Here is a 17,759-nt window from a genome sequence, read left to right as displayed (position 1 = left end):
GTTCCGCAGCCAGAACCTGCTGGGCCCAGGAAGTAGGCATAGGAACCGTTTGTTTACACTTGACCTTCAAACACTCCGCAGAGACCAGCCTGGTCCCTGATTTGCCCTGGGACCCACATGGATTGTGTTCCGACTTGGGCATCTTCTACGGAAACACATAAGGCTGAAAGTGGGGCTTCTGTGAAGAAAGGGAGCGTCTGTGGAGCCATGTTGCTGTCTAACAAGCACTTTAAACTGTCCACATGCAGACCAACAGACTGGGGCCATCACATTCTAGAGGGGAAAGGAATGTCAATACGGATCCAAATTAAAAACAAAATAAAACAAACAAACAAAGATGAAAGCATTCAGACCCATCTCCATCTGAATCACACTCATGACTCACAGACATATGAGTCATGTAAAGTGTCGCATGTGATGCCCAGTGCTATGTCCTAAGATTCTGATAGATAGTGGTGGCTGATGTTCACAGCTGGCTTCCATGACTCGGGCCGTGTCTTACCCCAATGTCCCTCTTCCCTGCTCAACAGTTTTAGAAAGAGATTCCATAATCTATTATTCATGTATTTTATTTGAGCAGTATGGGATCACGTGTGGACCCTGGCATGCACACCCCAGCAGTGTGGGATCACGTGTGGACCCTGGCATGCACACCCCAGCAGTGTGGGATCACGTGTGTGCCCTGCATGCACACCCCAGCAGTGTGGGATCACCTGTGTGCCCTGCATGCACACCCCAGCAGTGTGGGATCATGTGTGTGCCCTGGCATGCACACCCCAGCAGTATGGGATCACGTGTGTGCCCTGCATGCACACCCCAGCAGTGTGTGATCACATGTGTGCCCTGGCGTGCACACCCCAGCAGTGTGTGATCACATGTGTGCCCTGGCGTGCACACCCCAGCAGTGTGGGATCATGTGTGTGCCCTGGCGTGCACACCCCAGCAGTGTGTGATCACGTGTGCGCCCTGGCGTGCACACGTGCTGTTGCAGGAGAGTTGCCTTGGTTCAGGCTGGAGAGAGCTGCTTACAAACCATCATTTATCAGACTGTCATTCTGCTCAAGCTTACATGTTATAGCGACATTTAATCAAGAAAAATGTCACTATTGATATTGTTGAGACACTGAGGTTTAAATTGTTTAATATGATGTGTATGCGTGTTTCGCCTGCACATGTGTCCATGGAACACTTGCATATGTACAGTGCTAATGGAGGCCAGAAGATGGCGCTGGACCCCTGGGACTGGAGGCGCAGATTGTGTGAAACGACACATGGTGCTGGGACTCATACCTGTCTCCTCCCCTGAGCCGTAGAGGAGTCTTTTAAATTCCCAGATGTTTAATGACAAGGTGAGGTGGTACCCAGGCAGTGTGCTGGATTGGGGAAATGACACACGTGTGCCAACGGAAGCTCTCTCTCTGCTAGCTGTTGCTGTCTGGTATCTTTCCTTTGACAGGAATCAGAATTAATTTACTTGAAAAGAAACTTTAAAAAACCTACACAAATCTTATGAGAAAGTGATTTAGTTAGGTTAGTTTGTTAGGTATTTTTGCAGGATAAAATCGTGTTATGCTGTTTGTTGTTTCCATCAATCTATGTAAACTCGTGGAATGAGGGCAGAGCAGGGTCCTGGGCGTGCGCCACCACCCCTAAGCGCAAGGAAAATCAAAGGCCACACGCCTTTCATCCCACTAAGTGGAAGACAGAGGCATCCTGTGAGTCTGAGGTCATCCTGGTCTACCAAGTGAGTCCAGGAAAGCCAGAGACACATAGGAACCCTGCCTCAAAATATCCAAAAAGGAAACACAAACAAAAATCATGAGTGTCAATGAGAAAGGGAGAGGACACAGGCTCTACCCAGGAGAGGGGGAGGGCACGGAGCAGTTTGCTGCCACTTACTGAACCTCCAGCCTCTCTCCAGGGGACCGATGGTCCCCTTACTGTGCTCACATGAGGGTTTCTTCCACTCCACCTGCTCAGAGAACTCTCCCCGGTGCCTCTGACCCTCAGGTCTGCACTGTGCTTTCCTTGCCCACACCCGTTATCTGCCAAACGGTCCTTGCTTCTCTTCCTGTTGCTGTGACACAAGAGATGGAGGGTTTGCTTTGGTGCAGATACAGCCCATTGGAGCAGGGAAAGTGTGGCGGTGGGGAGCAGGAGGCCAGGGAGGTCTGAAGGGCTGGCTGCCCAAAGTGGGTGCTGAGAAGCAAGCCAGACGCTCTGCAAGAGCAGTAGGCAAGCCTGACTGCTGACATCTCCCCAGTCCCCAGGCTCCCGCGTTTGTAAATCAACCAAGCTGACTGCTGCAACTCACACAACCTTCTTCAGCTGTTGCGGATTAGTCAAGTGTGGACTGTTGTTTTCCTAAGAGAGAAAAAGAAGAGGTTCTGATATCCACAGCTAAACTGTTTTGTTCTTTATGCTATGAGCCTCTATAATTTTGTGGAAATTTAATTAAATAAAACAAACTGTATTAATTTAAACGTCCCTCACTACAATAAGTCCTTAACAAATTAACTTAATTGTGTTTCTCTCTGAGTTCGCACAGTCTTTTTTTTTTTTCTCTTTTCAAGTATATGAATCCCCTTAGAGAGAGTAAAGACTCTCACAGAGGTAAAGATCCTTACAGAGGTAAAGACCCTCACAGAAAATAAAAACTCTCACAGAAGTAAAAATCATTACAGAGGTAAAGACCCTGACAGAGAGGTAAAAACCCTCACAGAGGTAAAAAGACCCTCACAAAGGTAAAGATCCTCACAAAGGTAAAGACTCTCTCCACATTGGGAAATTCTGGACTGAGACACCTGCTTTACAAGGATTCTGGTGAGGGATTAAATGCCATAAATTCCATAAAGCACCTGGTACGGACCTCATACCAAGACACACGTGTGCATCTCAGTTCAGACTGCTATGTAAGAGAAGGAGATGAAAAGAAACTTGTCGCTTCCAGTTCAAGCCTAGCTTCTGTTCAGGGAACACAGGATTTACCGGACTTTGCAGGGCTGAGGCTAGCTTCACTGCCTCCTGGGAGTAGGCTGAGGGGAGGCTGCCCCCAGGAAGCCACAAGCTGTGGGCACAGTAGCCCCTTACTGGCTCCTGACAAGGTGGAGAGAGGCATCTTCCTTTGAATGGGAACAAAGTGTAAGTGTAAGCACTGCCGAGTTGTGTGAGCCCTTGCTTTTGAGGTGCAGACATGTAAATGGGGCGTCGCATAAAGACAGCCATCTGCTCTGTTGACAGTACTTTTGAAACCTAAATGTAAAATCACATCTTCCTTCAAAAGGGCCTTGTGATACTGGCTGTGACCGGAAATTGGGGCGACAATGCCTCAAGAACAGCACCCAGGTCCCAAGGTTGCCTCTGACCTCCACATGCACAGGCACACACGTGCACCCTCAGGAACATTCACATGCACACATGTGCACTCACATGAACACTCACATCCACAGAGAGAATTGTTCATCCTCTGGAAGGCTGTTTGCCGCCTGTGAGGCAGTTATAGCTCACATTGATCACTAAGGTCTTGAGAAGATTGGAGATGTGGGTGAGGGAAGAGGCCTGGGCAGCATGTGTAACCCGGATTGCTATAGTAACTAAGAGTCGTAATGACACAGCTGTGACAGTGACATTTCCTCATCCAGCTTTGACGGTGAGAAGCAGGAGCCATGGACCTGGCTGAGGTATCGGTGTGTGTTGTACTCAGCCAGCTTGAGGGCACCAGGCCAGGAGCTGATGTTGGGAAACGCCGTATCCATCAATAGCCCAACATTTGCTCGCCCTTGAGCCTCACACCCTTGTTGACACAGAGGCCATTAGGGAGCGATGAGCAGCCTTGGAAGCAATGGGCCGGAAGGAGGCGGCAGCTGGATTTCCTCTTGAGATGATAGCGTTCCGGTCAGTCGCAGGCCATCCTAATGTCACTGACGACGCCATCAACGGTGGGGTGTCCTCAGGCACACGATCGCTCATGAGCTCACCCCTTGGAACCCTTGGAAGTGGGTCCAAACCCAACACTGCAGTTTCCCTCAAGGTCGCAAAACCTTCTACTGAGCCCAGGACCCAGGGTTGCTTGACGTCAGTCAGTAGCTGTAATTCACATTCCGTGTTCAGGAAACAGAACCATCCTTTCTCCAGGGACAAGGGGGCAGCCATGCAAAGGAGGGAGACTAAGGTGGCCCATTAACGTTGAGCCTGACTGAAGCCTGCTGCGAGTTCTGACTTACAGGTGTTTGCCCACAGGAGCCAGGGCGGCTCTAAGGCGGCCCCACCTGCTCAGCCCTGATCTAGCCTTAGGTTAAACGGATAATAAGGAGTGTGCACAGGAGAGCTTGCCCATCTAATGGAACATAGGAATCTTGAGAGTATTAGGCCACAAATTATTAATAGAAAAAGCAAGATATAGTACTGTGCATTTAACAATGGCCCATGCTTGTAAGTGGGAAAAAAAACCATGCAGGCATGGACCCCAAAGTCAGGAAAAACACACAAAAGTTTAATGGCCCTCAGCTCTCCCAATATGGGCTAAAACCCATGCAATATGCAGCAACAAAAACCTGTTTACAGTGGGGAGGGGGTGGATAAGAGGCTGCAGGCACCGCAGATGACTATGATGTGCCTCTTGCTCAAGCAGGGGCATCATTTTTCCAGCTGCAGCTAGTTTATGTGAGTGTGTAATGTTTGGAATTGTAGGAACGTTTTAGAGGGTACATAAATGCTAGGGCCCCAAGAGGCAGGGTTGCTATTGTTGGCTGATGGTGGTTGGATGCTATTGGTTGCTGTCAATTGCTGTTTGTCAAGTAGTCATGAGCAAAAGAAGAAGAAGAAGAGGAGGAGGAGGAGGAGGAAGAGGAGGAGGAGGAGGAGGAAGAGGAGGAGGAGGAGGAGGAAGAGGAGGAGGAGGAGGAAGAGGAGGAGGAGGAGGAGGAAGAGGAGGAGGAGGAAGAGGAGGAGGAGGAGGAAGAGGAGGAGGAGGAAGAAGAGGAGGAGGAGGAAGAGGAGGAGGAGGAGGAGGAAGAGGAAGAAGAAGAAGAAGAAGAAGAAGAAGAAGAAGAAGAAGAAGAAGAAGAAGAAGAAGAAACTAGCTACCTGACGGCGAAGAGCAAGCTTGCCCCGAGGAGTTTGAGGTCCCTAATCAGCAGGAAGTGGTCTAATGATAAAATCGCCCCCTCTCTCCTCTATCCCTTTTTTCTCTCCTATCTCGTGTTAGGGGGTTGAAAGGGGACAAGTAAAGGGTGGAGATTTGTTTGAGTATAGTCCATCCTGGCAGGAAGTCCAGCACACGATGGCGTTGGTCCACCATGGTGTTGACACTCTCCACATCTCGGTGGACCAGGGAAGGGAAGGCCTGCTCTCGTCAGGCCTCCTCCTGTTTTCTCCTTATTCAGTCTCGGACCCACAGCCCATGAGTGGTGTCGCCCACACTCAATCCAGCCTGGAAGCCCCTCAAAGGCACATGCACAGGCGTGTCCCATGGGTGGTTCCAAGTCCGTCCAAGTCGGCTATGAAGAAGCAGCCGTTTGTCCAGCCTCCCATCCCCGCTGGCTTCCGCTGCGACCCCTCCTCCTCCCCCTCCTGAAGACTGGCATCCCTGCCTTCAACTCCTCCCTGAGGAACAGAAATGACAAGTCATGAGAGGTAAATCGTGATGACGGCCTTGGCGCTGCCAGCATCATAATGCAGGCAGAGACCTCAGGCCTGGGCTGAATAATTAACTGGTTTATTTTGCACCTTGCATCCCCTGGATGAAGTGGACTTTTGTCCTTGTCCATCTGGAGCTGTCAGGTGGTGAGATAACTTCACAGGCGGAAGCAGCAAGCAGGAAAGCATCTTCCAGTCCCAGGACGCGGACGGCAAGTGTGGCAGGTCCACTCAGGTGCCTACACGTCACAGCCGTCCAGCCACCGATCTAGAGTATCAGAGAGCTGGCAGTTCTTGGACCAGATGGGCCTGCAGAAGGAGGCCAGAAAGATCAGTGGCGGCTCCTTACAGTCAGCTTGGGGTCCCCAGGGCCCATACCTGCCTGGCCCTGGACGTCTGAGTCTCTCCACTGTGGACACATTTGCTCAGGCTTCTGGTGCTCACCCTCACATGGATGGGGTGCTTCCTCTGTGATGTGCCCACACTGTCCCTGCCTCACACAGGGACCCCACCCAACTGGGGCGCCCAGACCTGTTCCTCTAAGAGCGTGACCAAGGAGCATCCTTTGCCTTGGGCCCCTTCCACCTGTCCGAGCACCCCTTCACTCTGTAGCATCTACAGTTCCTTTCCTCTCTCATTCACCCTCCCTGCAGCATCTAGAATGCTCTATCCTCTTCTCTTCCCCTAGTTTCAATCCCTAATGTCAACATCCAGACCCAAGTCCCCATCCCTGACTGAGGCCTGCTCCTCAGCCTAGCAGGGCTCCACCAGTCTTCAGGATGAGGGACCCATAGTAGACAGTGGTCCCCTTGCCCCTTAGAGCTACGGAGCAGCAGAAAATCCGCACACGCACATCCCCAGGATGGCTCTTCATAGCTCGGGGGCAGGTGTTGTGGAAGGGGTGCCCCAGGACTGTAGGGACCTTCTTGCTTCTCTCTCCACCGAGCATGGCGGAGTGACTCAGTCTGAGCAGTGGAGAATACATGGCTGCCTATCGGCTTATGAAGAGCCCTCCTTACGAGGAGTCTGGACAGGAGGGCCCCTCAGCCAGCATGGCCACACAGCAAAGATGACTTAGCTCATTAGTGTTTAGCCCAGATTTCAGCCAAGATCACCAATTAATCAGAAAGCCTGGGCCATGTATGGAAGGGACCTCCGGCTCCCAGGAGACAGGCGCCGTTAACAAGGAGGTTTCCACCACCTCGTGCAGTCTGCTGTTAGCTCATTAATGGATTTGTAATGTTGAAAGCAATGGTTAGACTTCAGCAGGACTAAAGACCCTGAGCGCCTACCTCACTTTTTGTGCTCAAATCAATTATAAAGGAGCCCAATTTTGAGCACAAAATGATAAAATCATAAAAATTCTATTTTTTTTAATTTAGCAAAAGCATCTAGGGCTTGCTTGATGTCAGCAGTGTTCTGATAATGTGAAACTGTGGATGAAATTCTTTGAAGCCTCAATTATAAAATTCCTTTAATTTGCGTGCACTTGTATGACATGAGTGTGCAGACGTACATACATGTAGTGTGTACATGTGTGTGTACAAGCACATGGAGGCCAGAGGATGCAATCAGATGCTGTTCCTCAGGCATGGCCCTCCTTGTTTTCTGAGATAAGGTCTCCTGTTGGTCTGAAGCTGGCTGGCCTGTGAGTCCCAGGTCCACACATGTCCCCTCCCCATGTCCCCCTCCCCTTGTCCCCCTCCCCATATCCCCTCCCCATGTCCCCTCCCCATGTCCCCTCCCCATGTCCCCTCCCCATGTCCCCTCCCCATGTCCCCCTCCCCATGTCCCCATCCCCATGTCCCCTCCCCATGTCCCCTCCCCATGTCCCCTCCCCATGTCCCCTCCCCATGTCCCCCTCCCCATGTCCCCCTCCCCATGTCCCCCTCCCCATGTCCCCTCCCCATGTCCCCTCCCCATGTCCCCTCCCCATGTCCCCCTCCCCATGTCCCCCTCCCCATGTCCCCCTCCCCATGTCCCCTCCCCATGTCCCCTCCCCATGTCCCCCTCCCCATGTCCCCCTCCCCATGTCCCCCTCCCCATGTCCCCCTCCCCATGTCCCCTCCCCATGTCCCCTCCCCATGTCCCCCTCCCCATGTCCCCTCCCCATGTCCCCCTCCCCATGTCCCCTCCCCATGTCCCCTCCCCATGTACCCATGTCCCCCTCCCCATGTCCCCCTCCCCATGTCCCCTCCCCATGTCCCCTCCCCATGTCCCCCTCCCCATGTCCCCTCCCCATGTACCCATGTCCCCCTCCCCATGTCCCCCTCCCCATGTCCCCTCCCCATGTCCCCTCCCCATGTCCCCTCCCCATGTCCCCCTCCCCATGTCCCCCTCCCCATGTCCCCTCCCCATGTCCCCTCCCCATGTCCCCTCCCCATGTCCCCTCCCCATGTCCCCCTCCCCATGTCCCCCTCCCCATGTCCCCTCCCCATGTCCCCTCCCCATGTCCCCATGTCCCCTCCCCATGTCCCCCTCCCCATGTCCCCTCCCCATATCCCCTCCGCATGTCCCCCTCCCCATGTCCCCTCCCCATGTCCCCTCCCCATGTCCCCTCCCCATGTCCCCTCCCCATGTCCCCCTCCCCATGTCCCCCTCCCCATGTCCCCTCCCCATGTCCCCTCCCCATGTACCCATGTCCCCCTCCCCATGTCCCCCTCCCCATGTCCCCCTCCCCATGTCCCCCTCCCCATGTCCCCTCCCAATGTCCCCTCCCCATGTCCCCTCCCCATGTCCCCCTCCCCATGTCCCCCTCCCCATGTCCCCTCCCCATGTCCCCTCCCCATGTACCCATGTCCCCCTCCCCATGTCCCCTCCCCATGTCCCCTCCCCATGTCCCCCTCCCCATGTCCCCCTCCCCATGTCCCCCTCCCCATGTCCCCTCCCCATGTCCCCCTCCCCATGTCCCCCTCCCCATGTCCCCCTCCCCATGTCCCCTCCCCATGTCCCCTCCCCGTGTCCCCCTCCCCATGTCCCCCTCCCCGTGTCCCCCTCCCCGTGTCCCCCTCCCCGTGTCCCCTCCCCGTGTCCCCCTCCCCGTGTCCCCCTCCCCGTGTCCCCTCCCCATGTCCCCCTCCCCATGTCCCCCTCCCCGTGTCCCCCTCCCCGTGTCCCCCTCCCCATGTCCCCTCCCCGTGTCCCCTCCCCGTGTCCCCTCCCCGTGTCCCCTCCCCGTGTCCCCTCCCCGTGTCCCCTCCCCGTGTCCCCTCCCCGTGTCCCCCTCCCCGTGTCCCCTTCCCGTGTCCCCTCCCCGTGTGCCCCTCCCCGTGTCCCCTCCCCATGTCCCCCTCCCCATGTCCCCCTCCCCATGTCCCCCTCCCCGTGTCCCCCTCCCCATGTCCCCCTCCCCATGTCCCCTCCCCATGTCCCCTCCCCATGTCCCCTCCCCGTGTCCCCCTCCCCGTGTCCCCCTCCCCATGTCCCCTCCCCGTGTCCCCCTTCCCGTGTCCCCTCCCCGTGTGCCCCTCCCCGTGTCCCCTCCCCATGTCCCCCTCCCCATGTCCCCCTCCCCATGTCCCCCTCCCCATGTCCCCCTCCCCATGTCCCCCTCCCCATGTCCCCTCCCCATGTCCCCTCCCCATGTCCCCTCCCCATGTCCCCCTCCCCATGTCCCCTCCCCATGTCCCCTCCCCATGTCCCCTCCCCGTGTCCCCCTCCCCGTGTCCCCCTCCCCATGTCCCCCTCCCCATGTCCCCCTCCCCATGTCCCCCTCCCCGTGTCCCCTCCCCGTGTCCCCCTCCCCATGTCCCCCTCCCCATGTCCCCTCCCCATGTCCCCTCCCCATGTCCCCTCCCTATGTCCTCTCCCCATGTCCCCCTCCCCATGTCCCCTCCCCATGTCCCCTCCCCATGTCCACCTTCCCAGCGCTGGGATTACCAGTGCATGCCACCACAGATAACGTGTTCTAAAACACATGCTTGGGGGTGTAGCGTGTGTCCTCGAGCTTTCAAAGCGAGCACTCTCCCAGCTGAGCCACCGCCTCAGCTCTGGCAGACATAGACCCAGAAGCCACAGGAAAAGGTGAAGGGATTTGATTCTAAGAAACTGTTAGGTCTCATCTGCCATGAAGAGACCATAAACAAAGTCAAAACACAAATGACAAACCAAAGAAAATAACTCACACGGATGTGATTTATAAAAGTGTAATAACCCTAGTTTATAAAGGATGCATTAAAAATAAGTAAGAAGAGGTTGGAGAGATGCCTCAAGTAGTTAAAAGTGTATATTGGACCAGAGTTTAATTCCCAGCAACCACAAGGCGACTCACAACTGCCTCTAACTCCAGCTCCAACGGAATGCAACGCCCTCTTCTAAACTGCACAGGAACACACACACACACACACACACACACACACACACACACACACACACACACACGTCAGCCTGACCAGGCTTAGAACCATCTCTCAGACACCTGGCTGTGTCCGTGGAGCGCTTTCCAGAGCGGCTTACCTGATGGCGCTAAGCCCTGCCTTGAAGGCAAGGAGTGCCACCCACAGCCTGGAGACCAGAACTGAACGCACAGAGGAGGGGAGGAGCCCGCCCGCTGAGTACCCACACTTCTCCCGGGTCAGTTTCTTGCTCTGCAGAGATACAGGCAGCCTCCCCCCTGCTGCTGCAGCCCCTCCCACTATGGTGGACGGAGTCTTCAAACCATGAAGTAAAACGAACCTCATCTCCCTTAAGCGACTTCCTGTCAGGGAGTTGACTGAATGCGTTAAAGAATTAGGAGCAAGCACCTGACAGAAAAGTAACCAGTGAGCACACGGGAGAGACAATTGCACACAGTCTTACACTTCCCTGCTTCCCAAAACTGTGCAAGAGATTGTGGTTTCCTAGGCTGCTGAGCAGAGGCGCTGCACACTGGTGTGGTGAGGTACTACCCAGCTGGTAGGTCACCATGTCTCTCCCGCTTGTATTCACTTCTTTGTTTTGCTTTATTTTTGAAGTACAGTCTAATATAGCCCAGGCTGACCTCAAGCTCGCTATGTAGCCCAGGCTGACCTCAAGCTCACTATGTAGCCCAGGCTGACCTCAAGCTCACTATGTAGCCCAGGCTGACCTCAAGCTCACTATGCAGCCCAGGCTGACCTCAAGCTCACTGTGTAGCCCAGGCTGACCTCAAGCTCACTGTGTAGCCCAGGCTGACCTCAAGCTCGCTATGTAGCCCAGGCTGACCTCAAGCTCACTGTGTAGCCCAGGCTGACCTCAAGCTCGCTATGTAGCCCAGGCTGACCTCAAGCTCACTATGTAGCCCAGGCTGACCTCAAGCTCACTATGCAGCCCAGGCTGACCTCAAGCTCGCTATGTAGCCCAGGCTGACCTCAAGCTCACTATGCAGCCCAGGCTGACCTCAAGCTCGCTATGTAGCCCAGGCTGACCTCAAGCTCACTATGCAGCCCAGGCTGACCTCAAGCTCGCTGTGTAGCCCAGGCTGACCTCAAGCTCACTATGTAGCCCAGGCTGACCTCAAGCTCACTATGTAGCCCAGGCTGACCTCAAGCTCACTATCCAGCCCAGGCTGACCTCAAGCTCACTATGCAGCCCAGGCTGACCTCAAGCTCACTGTGTAGCCCAGGCTGACCTCAAGCTCGCTATGTAGCCCAGGCTGACCTCAAGCTCGCTATGTAGCCCAGGCTGACCTCAAGCTCGCTATGTAGCCCAGGCTGACCTCAAGCTCGCTATGTAGCCCAGGCTGACCTCAAGCTCGCTATGTAGCCCAGGCTGACCTCAAGCTCGCTATGTAGCCCAGGCTGACCTCAAGCTCGCTATGTAGCCCAGGCTGACCTCAAGCTCACTATGTGGCTGAGGCTGACCTCAAGCTCACTATGTAGCCCAGGCTGACCTCAAGCTCACTATGTGGCTGAGGCTGACCTCAAGCTTACTATGTAGCCCAGGCTGACCTCAAGCTCACTATGTAGCCCAGGCTGACCTCAAGCTCACTATGTGGCTGAGGCTGAGCTTCAATTCTTGATCCTTACTGCCCTCACCTTCTGAAAGTTGGGATTGTAAGAGTGCACCACCAAATCCAGTTTCTCTCTAGCTTTTAAACACACCAAATAGTCCTAAAAAGTTCCCTGTATGAGATCTCCCTAAGCAGACACTTGAAAGAGCATGCAAGTTCTAAAAAGTTGGATGTTTGAGGCAGAACTCTGAAATAGCAACAATGGCCGGATAGATAAATAAATTAAAACTTAAAATAGCATAATGTACTATGTGGAAGTTTTCAATGACCATCGTCTTAATTAAAACATTTCCATTCTCAGAGGGAGGTTTCTTAAGACCCAGAAAGTGAGTCTCAGGAAGTCCCTGAAACTTACAAGGCTCTCAAGGCCTCTCCTTTTCCAAGGTTATAGAAGCCATGAACAGTTCCTTGGGGAGCAGATTCCAGCCTATCCATCTGCATACAAGGCACACATCACTGCAGTTTTACAGTTTTCTTGAGTCTACACTGAGGTTGGGGTGGGCTTCTAGATGATATAGTGTCTTTGAGATGTCCATGTGCCTGTAAGTAACTCATCACTTATATTCCTGTAAGAGACACTGATAATGTCTCTAGTTTGCAAGCTGGACTTTAACATGATTGCTCCTTTGATCTCTTGGGTGAGTAGACATTTGTTCACTTTGCCCCAGGATAGTGTCACACAAGGACTAGACACAGGGCTGTAGGCCACAGTTTAAACTCAAAATCACATTGCAGACACAAAGACGTTTTTAAAGCAACAATTAAAAGGTCTTCCCTTGGGGCAAGGCGCTGGAGAAATGGCTCAGCAGTATAGACCACTGGTCGTTCTTTCAGAGGACCTGGGTTCAGTTCCCAGAACCCACATGGTGGTTCATAACCATCCATGCAACTGCAGTTCCAGGGAATCTGATCCCTTCTCCTGATCTCTGTGGGCACCAGGCACACACGTGTGGGACACACACATCTGTGCAGGCAAACATTCACACATTATAAATAAATAAATAAATAAAAATATAAATAAATAAATAAATAAATAAGATAAAACACTGATCTCTGAGACTGACTAAGTCAGTAAAGAAGTGCTTACGGTGCGACCATGAGAGCCTGAGCTCAAGCCCCAGAGCCACGTGAAAAGGCAAACGCGGCGGTGAATCCCAGACTCGGGGAGCAGACACAAAAGGGGTCTCTGGGGCTCACTGGCCAGTCAATCCCAATGAGTAAGTGGCTTCATGAGAAACCCTGTCTCACGTGGGGAAGACAGCTCCCATGAGTGCGCAGCCTTCACACGCACACATGCGTGTACACACACACACACACACACACACACACACACACACACACACACAGGGAAAAGCACCTCTGAAAGTCTTCATGAGAGTGTTTTCAGAGAGGCTCCACTGAGCAGGGCTGGCCCACCATGAATGTGGGAAGCACCGCCGAGTCCTGGGTTGACCAAAAGGAAAACAAGGCCAGGACCCAGCATTCACCTCTCCTTACTCCTTGACTACCATGCGGCCAGCCACCTCACACACTACTGCCACCATGAGGGTCGTGCCACCGCAGACTGTACCCCCTCCGACCGTGAGCCAGGACACGTGGGCTTCCTCCTGGCTTCCGTGGCCTGTCATGGCCTTGTTCAGCCTCCAGAGTGCGCTGCAGGGGACGGGCCACTTACCAAGCTCCCATCCCTTCTTTTCCTTTCACAATTTTCTTGGCACACTTGATTGTAGCCTTTAAGTCTGGATTCAGTAAAGCTGCAAAGGAAGTGAAACGGAGTGACACCGTGCCGCTCGGTGAGAGCTAAGTGCGTCTGCCCACCACACGGCCTCGCTGCCTGCCGTAAACAGAAGTGAAGACCCTGACCCACCCCTCACCAATCAGGGTAGAGGGACATGCTCTCTTTACTGAGGCCCAAGGATGCTCTGCTGCAGAGTCCCCTTGGGTGTCAGGAAGTCCTTGCCTGGCCTCTTGGTGCTGCCCTCACTCAGGAGCCACTTCCTTTGCGTCTGCCTCCAGCTCCAATCACCAGCCATGTGGCCTTGGGTGTGAACTCACTCACTGCCTCTCAGCCTCAACTTGCCCATTTACAGAACCGGGTAGAAACAGCACCCTACTCTTGAAAGGCCACTGTGAGTGTTTACTGAACTGACACCTGCGAAGGGCTTGGGAAAGCTCCTGACAAGGCTCCCTGAAGCTCACAGGACACAGGAGTGGCCCCTGGCCAGCTGCCTCCTCTCAGCCAGAGCTTCTTAGGTCCCTGCGGGGGGTGGGGGGGGGCAGATATGTTCCCTTTGGGCTTCTGGTCTCCTCCATGCAACCACTTCTGGCTGTCATGGTGACAGTATGGGTCCTCTCAGAGAGAGCAATTCCCACGCTAAGCTACCTGAGCTCTGCTGCTTGCCCCTGCTCCCAACACCCCAGATATCCCAGCACCTTCTGGGCATATTTTTTTAATCTCAGTTTTTATCTTTTTTTCCTTCTCAGTCTAGCATCCCCCTTCTCGGCGTCCCTCCGTCAGGGCAGGATTCCACCTCCCAGGGAGAAGCTTTAGACACAGCCCAGGCCAGTGCCCTCCTCCTGTCTTCCCCAAACATACAGGTCCTGCAGCCTCCAGTGCCCCAAGGGACAGAAAGGGACCCACCAGAGCAGGACACGCTGCAGAGGTTCTTGCCGTGGTCACACCAGTCACTGTCGCGAATCTGAAAGAGGCCGAAGCCAGTGTAGCCGGCCTGGGAGTTGTCATAGACAGCTGAGGGGTTGAACTTGCTCTCAAAATAAGCCAGGCACACCCCTAAGAGGTGGAAGAGCATGGGTGTGAGGAGGTGCTGGGCGGCAGGCGCCGGGGTAGCAGGGTAGGGGATGGAGATTAAGGAGGTGAGGAGAGAGGGCCTGCAAGAATCCCACTCACAGTTTTCAAGGCTGTAGCCCTCAAAATAATCCAAGCCCCCATCACGCAGTTTCTTAGCCACCACGCAGCGCCTCAAGATGGCAGCTCCAACGGGAGTCAGCAAGTAGCTGATGACGAGAAGCACCGGGCACAGCTGCATCTTCTCCAGGCTCTGGTGGCTCGGGGCTGAGGATACCAGCTAACGGAGGGTCTCAGGCAGCTCCTTCCAAGGTCACAGGGATACTGGACTTCCCAGGGGAAAGAGAGACAGCGAGGAAGGGGGAATTCAGTGTGTCCAGAAAAAAACAAAAACAAAAACAAAACAAAACCACATTATCACATGCCTGCCTTGTTTCTCTACTAATGTTCCTGAAAACAGGGATATCTGAGGCCCGCCTCACTCAGACCTCCCATTGGCTGAGGAAGCTACACTCTGGGAGTCAGTCCCCTGTCTCCCAGAAAGACCCAGTGGCGTCTCGGACTCTAGCTTTGTCATTTTGCTCTACCAATAGGCACGGATGCTCAAGTCCTTCCCTCTCCCTCTAGTCAATGGAGTCTATTGTGAAAGTAAAACATGGTGTACATGTTGGGCAGAAGGAAGAGGAGGAGATGAGGAGGAACGGGGAGGAGGGAGGAATAGAAGAAGAGATGAAAGGAAAGAGGAAGAGGAGGAAGAGGAGGAAGAGGGCAAGAAAGAGAACGAGAACGAGAAGAGGATGGGGCTGAGGGGGGAGGGAAGGGAGGGAGGACGACTCACGGTGTGTACACCACTGAGAACAGCCACGGCTGCCATGTTGACTTAGTTGCATTGCTGCTTTTAGCCTGAAATGTGTCCCAAGTTGTGGCCTCGGCAGTCTTAGTCCCAGGTTTTTTGTTAGCGACCTCCACTGACCTTCTCCCGGGCTGCCTGCACAAGGGACAGCCCCAGAGGACACTGCTCATAGCGCCTCCACTTCCTAGTCTGTAATGGTGGGCGGTGGGCGGTCTCTCAGATAACTGACCCTTGGCCTCACCTTCTCCACTCCTTCAGTGACCATTAAACCTTTCTCCTGACAGAGTCATGTTGCTGTCTTCAAGCACAGCTGAGCAATGGCCCCAAACATGTACAAAATGTTACCTCGAGACACTGCTGGATCCCCATTCCTTGCACAAGGCCTCACCTAGGTTGGTGTCCCAAGCCCTCAAGAACCGGCCTTTCCACTGCTGAACCTCCACCAAGAAGCAGCAGCACAGCCCCTGAGAACTCTCACATACACCCTGCCTGGGCCTGTCTGCGAGCACCATGCCCCTTTCACGATGTACCTACTGGTCTCGGCTTGGTGCCCTCGAACATAGACTCTCCCCCATCTACAGGCCCCACCCCTACCCCCTATACACATGCTGTGCTCCATCTGCTGGTCTCTTACCATCACCCCTCACCCCCTGCAACTCCTTGAAAACTGGTTGATCCTGTCTGAGGTCCCCCCCCCCCCCCCCCGTCCACTGCCCAACCTTTGCTGCCCACAGTCCCTTCCTTCACCCCTAGGGAGCGGGAATCCTCTTTTCAGACTTTGACCCATGTCCAAAACAGAATATATGGCTGGAAAGCAGGGCTTAACCTCTTTCCTGTGTGCCCCACACTACATCACCTTAGTCCAGTGAACAGTCACTCCACACTGCCATGTGTATGTACACATACATACATGTGTACATATGTTCCCCCAGGTGATAGTCGTCTCCTCCTGGGGCTCCCAACCATGTCTTGGGCTAGAAACTTATTTGTTGGTGTTATTCTGTGTATTGGAGCTCTGGCATACACCTGGAGGGTGGCTTTGGTGTGAACTGTCCCCACCTGGAGGGTGGCTTTGGTGTGAACTGTCCCACCCACCCTCCACCTGCCTGTCCTCCACTTCCCGACCTAGGTCACTGCCATCTATGACGAATTAGGGTTTTCCAAAAACATCCCCCATGCACCTTTTGCTCAATTCTTCCTGACTTGGCTCCCGAGCCTCTCTGTAGTCTCACCCCGAGCCACTCCAGACCCTTCCTTCACCTCCGCTCTTCCACAGGCTCCCCGCACACTTTCCTGTGACCACACCACTCCTACACATGTCCTTTGCACCAGCTGTTCCTTCAGCTCGGAGCTTGACTACTTCGACGACCATGGCTCTAACCCTGGCTGCCGACCCATCCCGGAAGTTGGCTCTGATTGTCTTTGTGGTACACACCCTAACAGTGACCACTGTGTCAGGCTTGTTCTCTGGCTCTCAGACCAGAATGTAAACACTGGGGGCGCATAAAGCTTGCCTGCCGCTGTCTCCTCCCTCAGGTTAGTGCCTGGCACACAGCTGCCTCTCAAGGACCTTGGTGAAAGAGTGAGGAGGCTTACCCTTCTGAAACTTGTCTTCAGATGACCAAGCAGGGGCCCTGTTGACAAGTGTCCTCTGCAGCAGGTATTTTCTGCCTGACTTTGCTCCTGCCCACAGAGGCCCACCTGCCAGCCCAGCAGGGTGTCCACGTTGCTTGCAGGTTGGGTGCTCTGCCTGCACTGGGCTTTCTGGTTGGGTTGGGCTGGCTCTGCCCTTGGGCTTTCTCAGATGCCGATTCCTTAGTAACAGATTTGTCTTCACCTGAGAGTTTCTACAGCACTGGTCCTACTCCATGAGCAGCTCTTCTAGAATCTCCTCTATGACATCTGGGAACCAGAATGTTCTGAACGGGGAGGAATGTGTTGCCTCTGACACCATGTTAGCTTTCTGTCCCTGCTATAGCCCGTGTGAGCAGACTCAGAGCCAGGTGCTGGCAAAGTCGGGCTCCTTCTGAGGATGGGAAAGGTGCTCTGTTCCCTTGTCCACCCAGCGTGTCCTGAGAAAATGGTTTTTATTTGTTTGTTTGGTTAGTTGGTTGGTTGATTTTCGAGACAGGGTTTCTCTGTGTAGCCTTTGCTGTCCTGGACTCGCTTTGTAGACCAGGGTGGCCTTGAACTCACAGCGATCCACCTGCTTCTGCCTCCTGAGTGCTGGGATTAAAGGCGTGTGCTACCACGCTCGGCTGAGGACACGGGCCTTACAAGTGGAAGGTATCGGCTGACTGCTGAGGCTGTTTGTATTTCTTGTTCTGTCCCTGTTCCTGGTCAAAGACGTCAGAGTGAGTCCAGTTCCCCTCCCTCCCTGACTGGCCTGTCTCTTTTCCTCAGGCGGCTCTTCCTGCCCTCTCTCCCTCCCACTATGCTGACTACTTTTGTCACTACACTGGTCCATCCAGGCTTCGGGGAAAATCTCCTCAGCT

At 54.1% G+C, this 17,759-nt stretch overlaps 1 protein-coding gene across 3 annotated transcripts; it reads right to left on the bottom strand.

The window, feature by feature from the left end:
- Positions 1–5,645: 5,645 nt before the first annotated feature.
- On the bottom strand, positions 5,646–17,137 carry LYZL4 (lysozyme like 4). Of its 3 annotated transcripts, none has more exons than XM_084752788.1 (5): positions 16,861–17,137; positions 14,514–14,740; positions 14,247–14,396; positions 13,281–13,359; positions 5,646–5,946 (listed from the first exon to the last, which is right to left on the bottom strand). In XM_084752788.1, exons 2-5 carry the CDS (start codon positions 14,650–14,652, stop codon positions 5,877–5,879), a joined length of 438 nt encoding a protein of 145 aa, XP_084608914.1. In that variant the 5' UTR covers positions 14,653–14,740; positions 16,861–17,137; the 3' UTR covers positions 5,646–5,876. The 3 variants fall into 3 exon arrangements, with proteins under 3 accessions (XP_084608914.1, XP_084608915.1, XP_084608916.1); XM_084752789.1 differs by having other exon boundaries at positions 14,514–14,735; XM_084752790.1 differs by lacking the exon at positions 16,861–17,137 and adding an exon at positions 15,250–15,443 and having other exon boundaries at positions 14,514–14,735.
- Positions 17,138–17,759: the final 622 nt, after the last annotated feature.

The sequence above is a fragment of the Acomys minous genome, assembly GCF_964271855.1.
Source record: "Acomys minous genome assembly, chromosome: 13".
NCBI lineage: Eukaryota > Metazoa > Chordata > Mammalia > Rodentia > Muridae > Acomys > Acomys minous.
The sequence above is the reverse complement of the archived record's forward strand: the minus strand, read 5'-3'. Positions and strand labels throughout refer to the sequence as shown.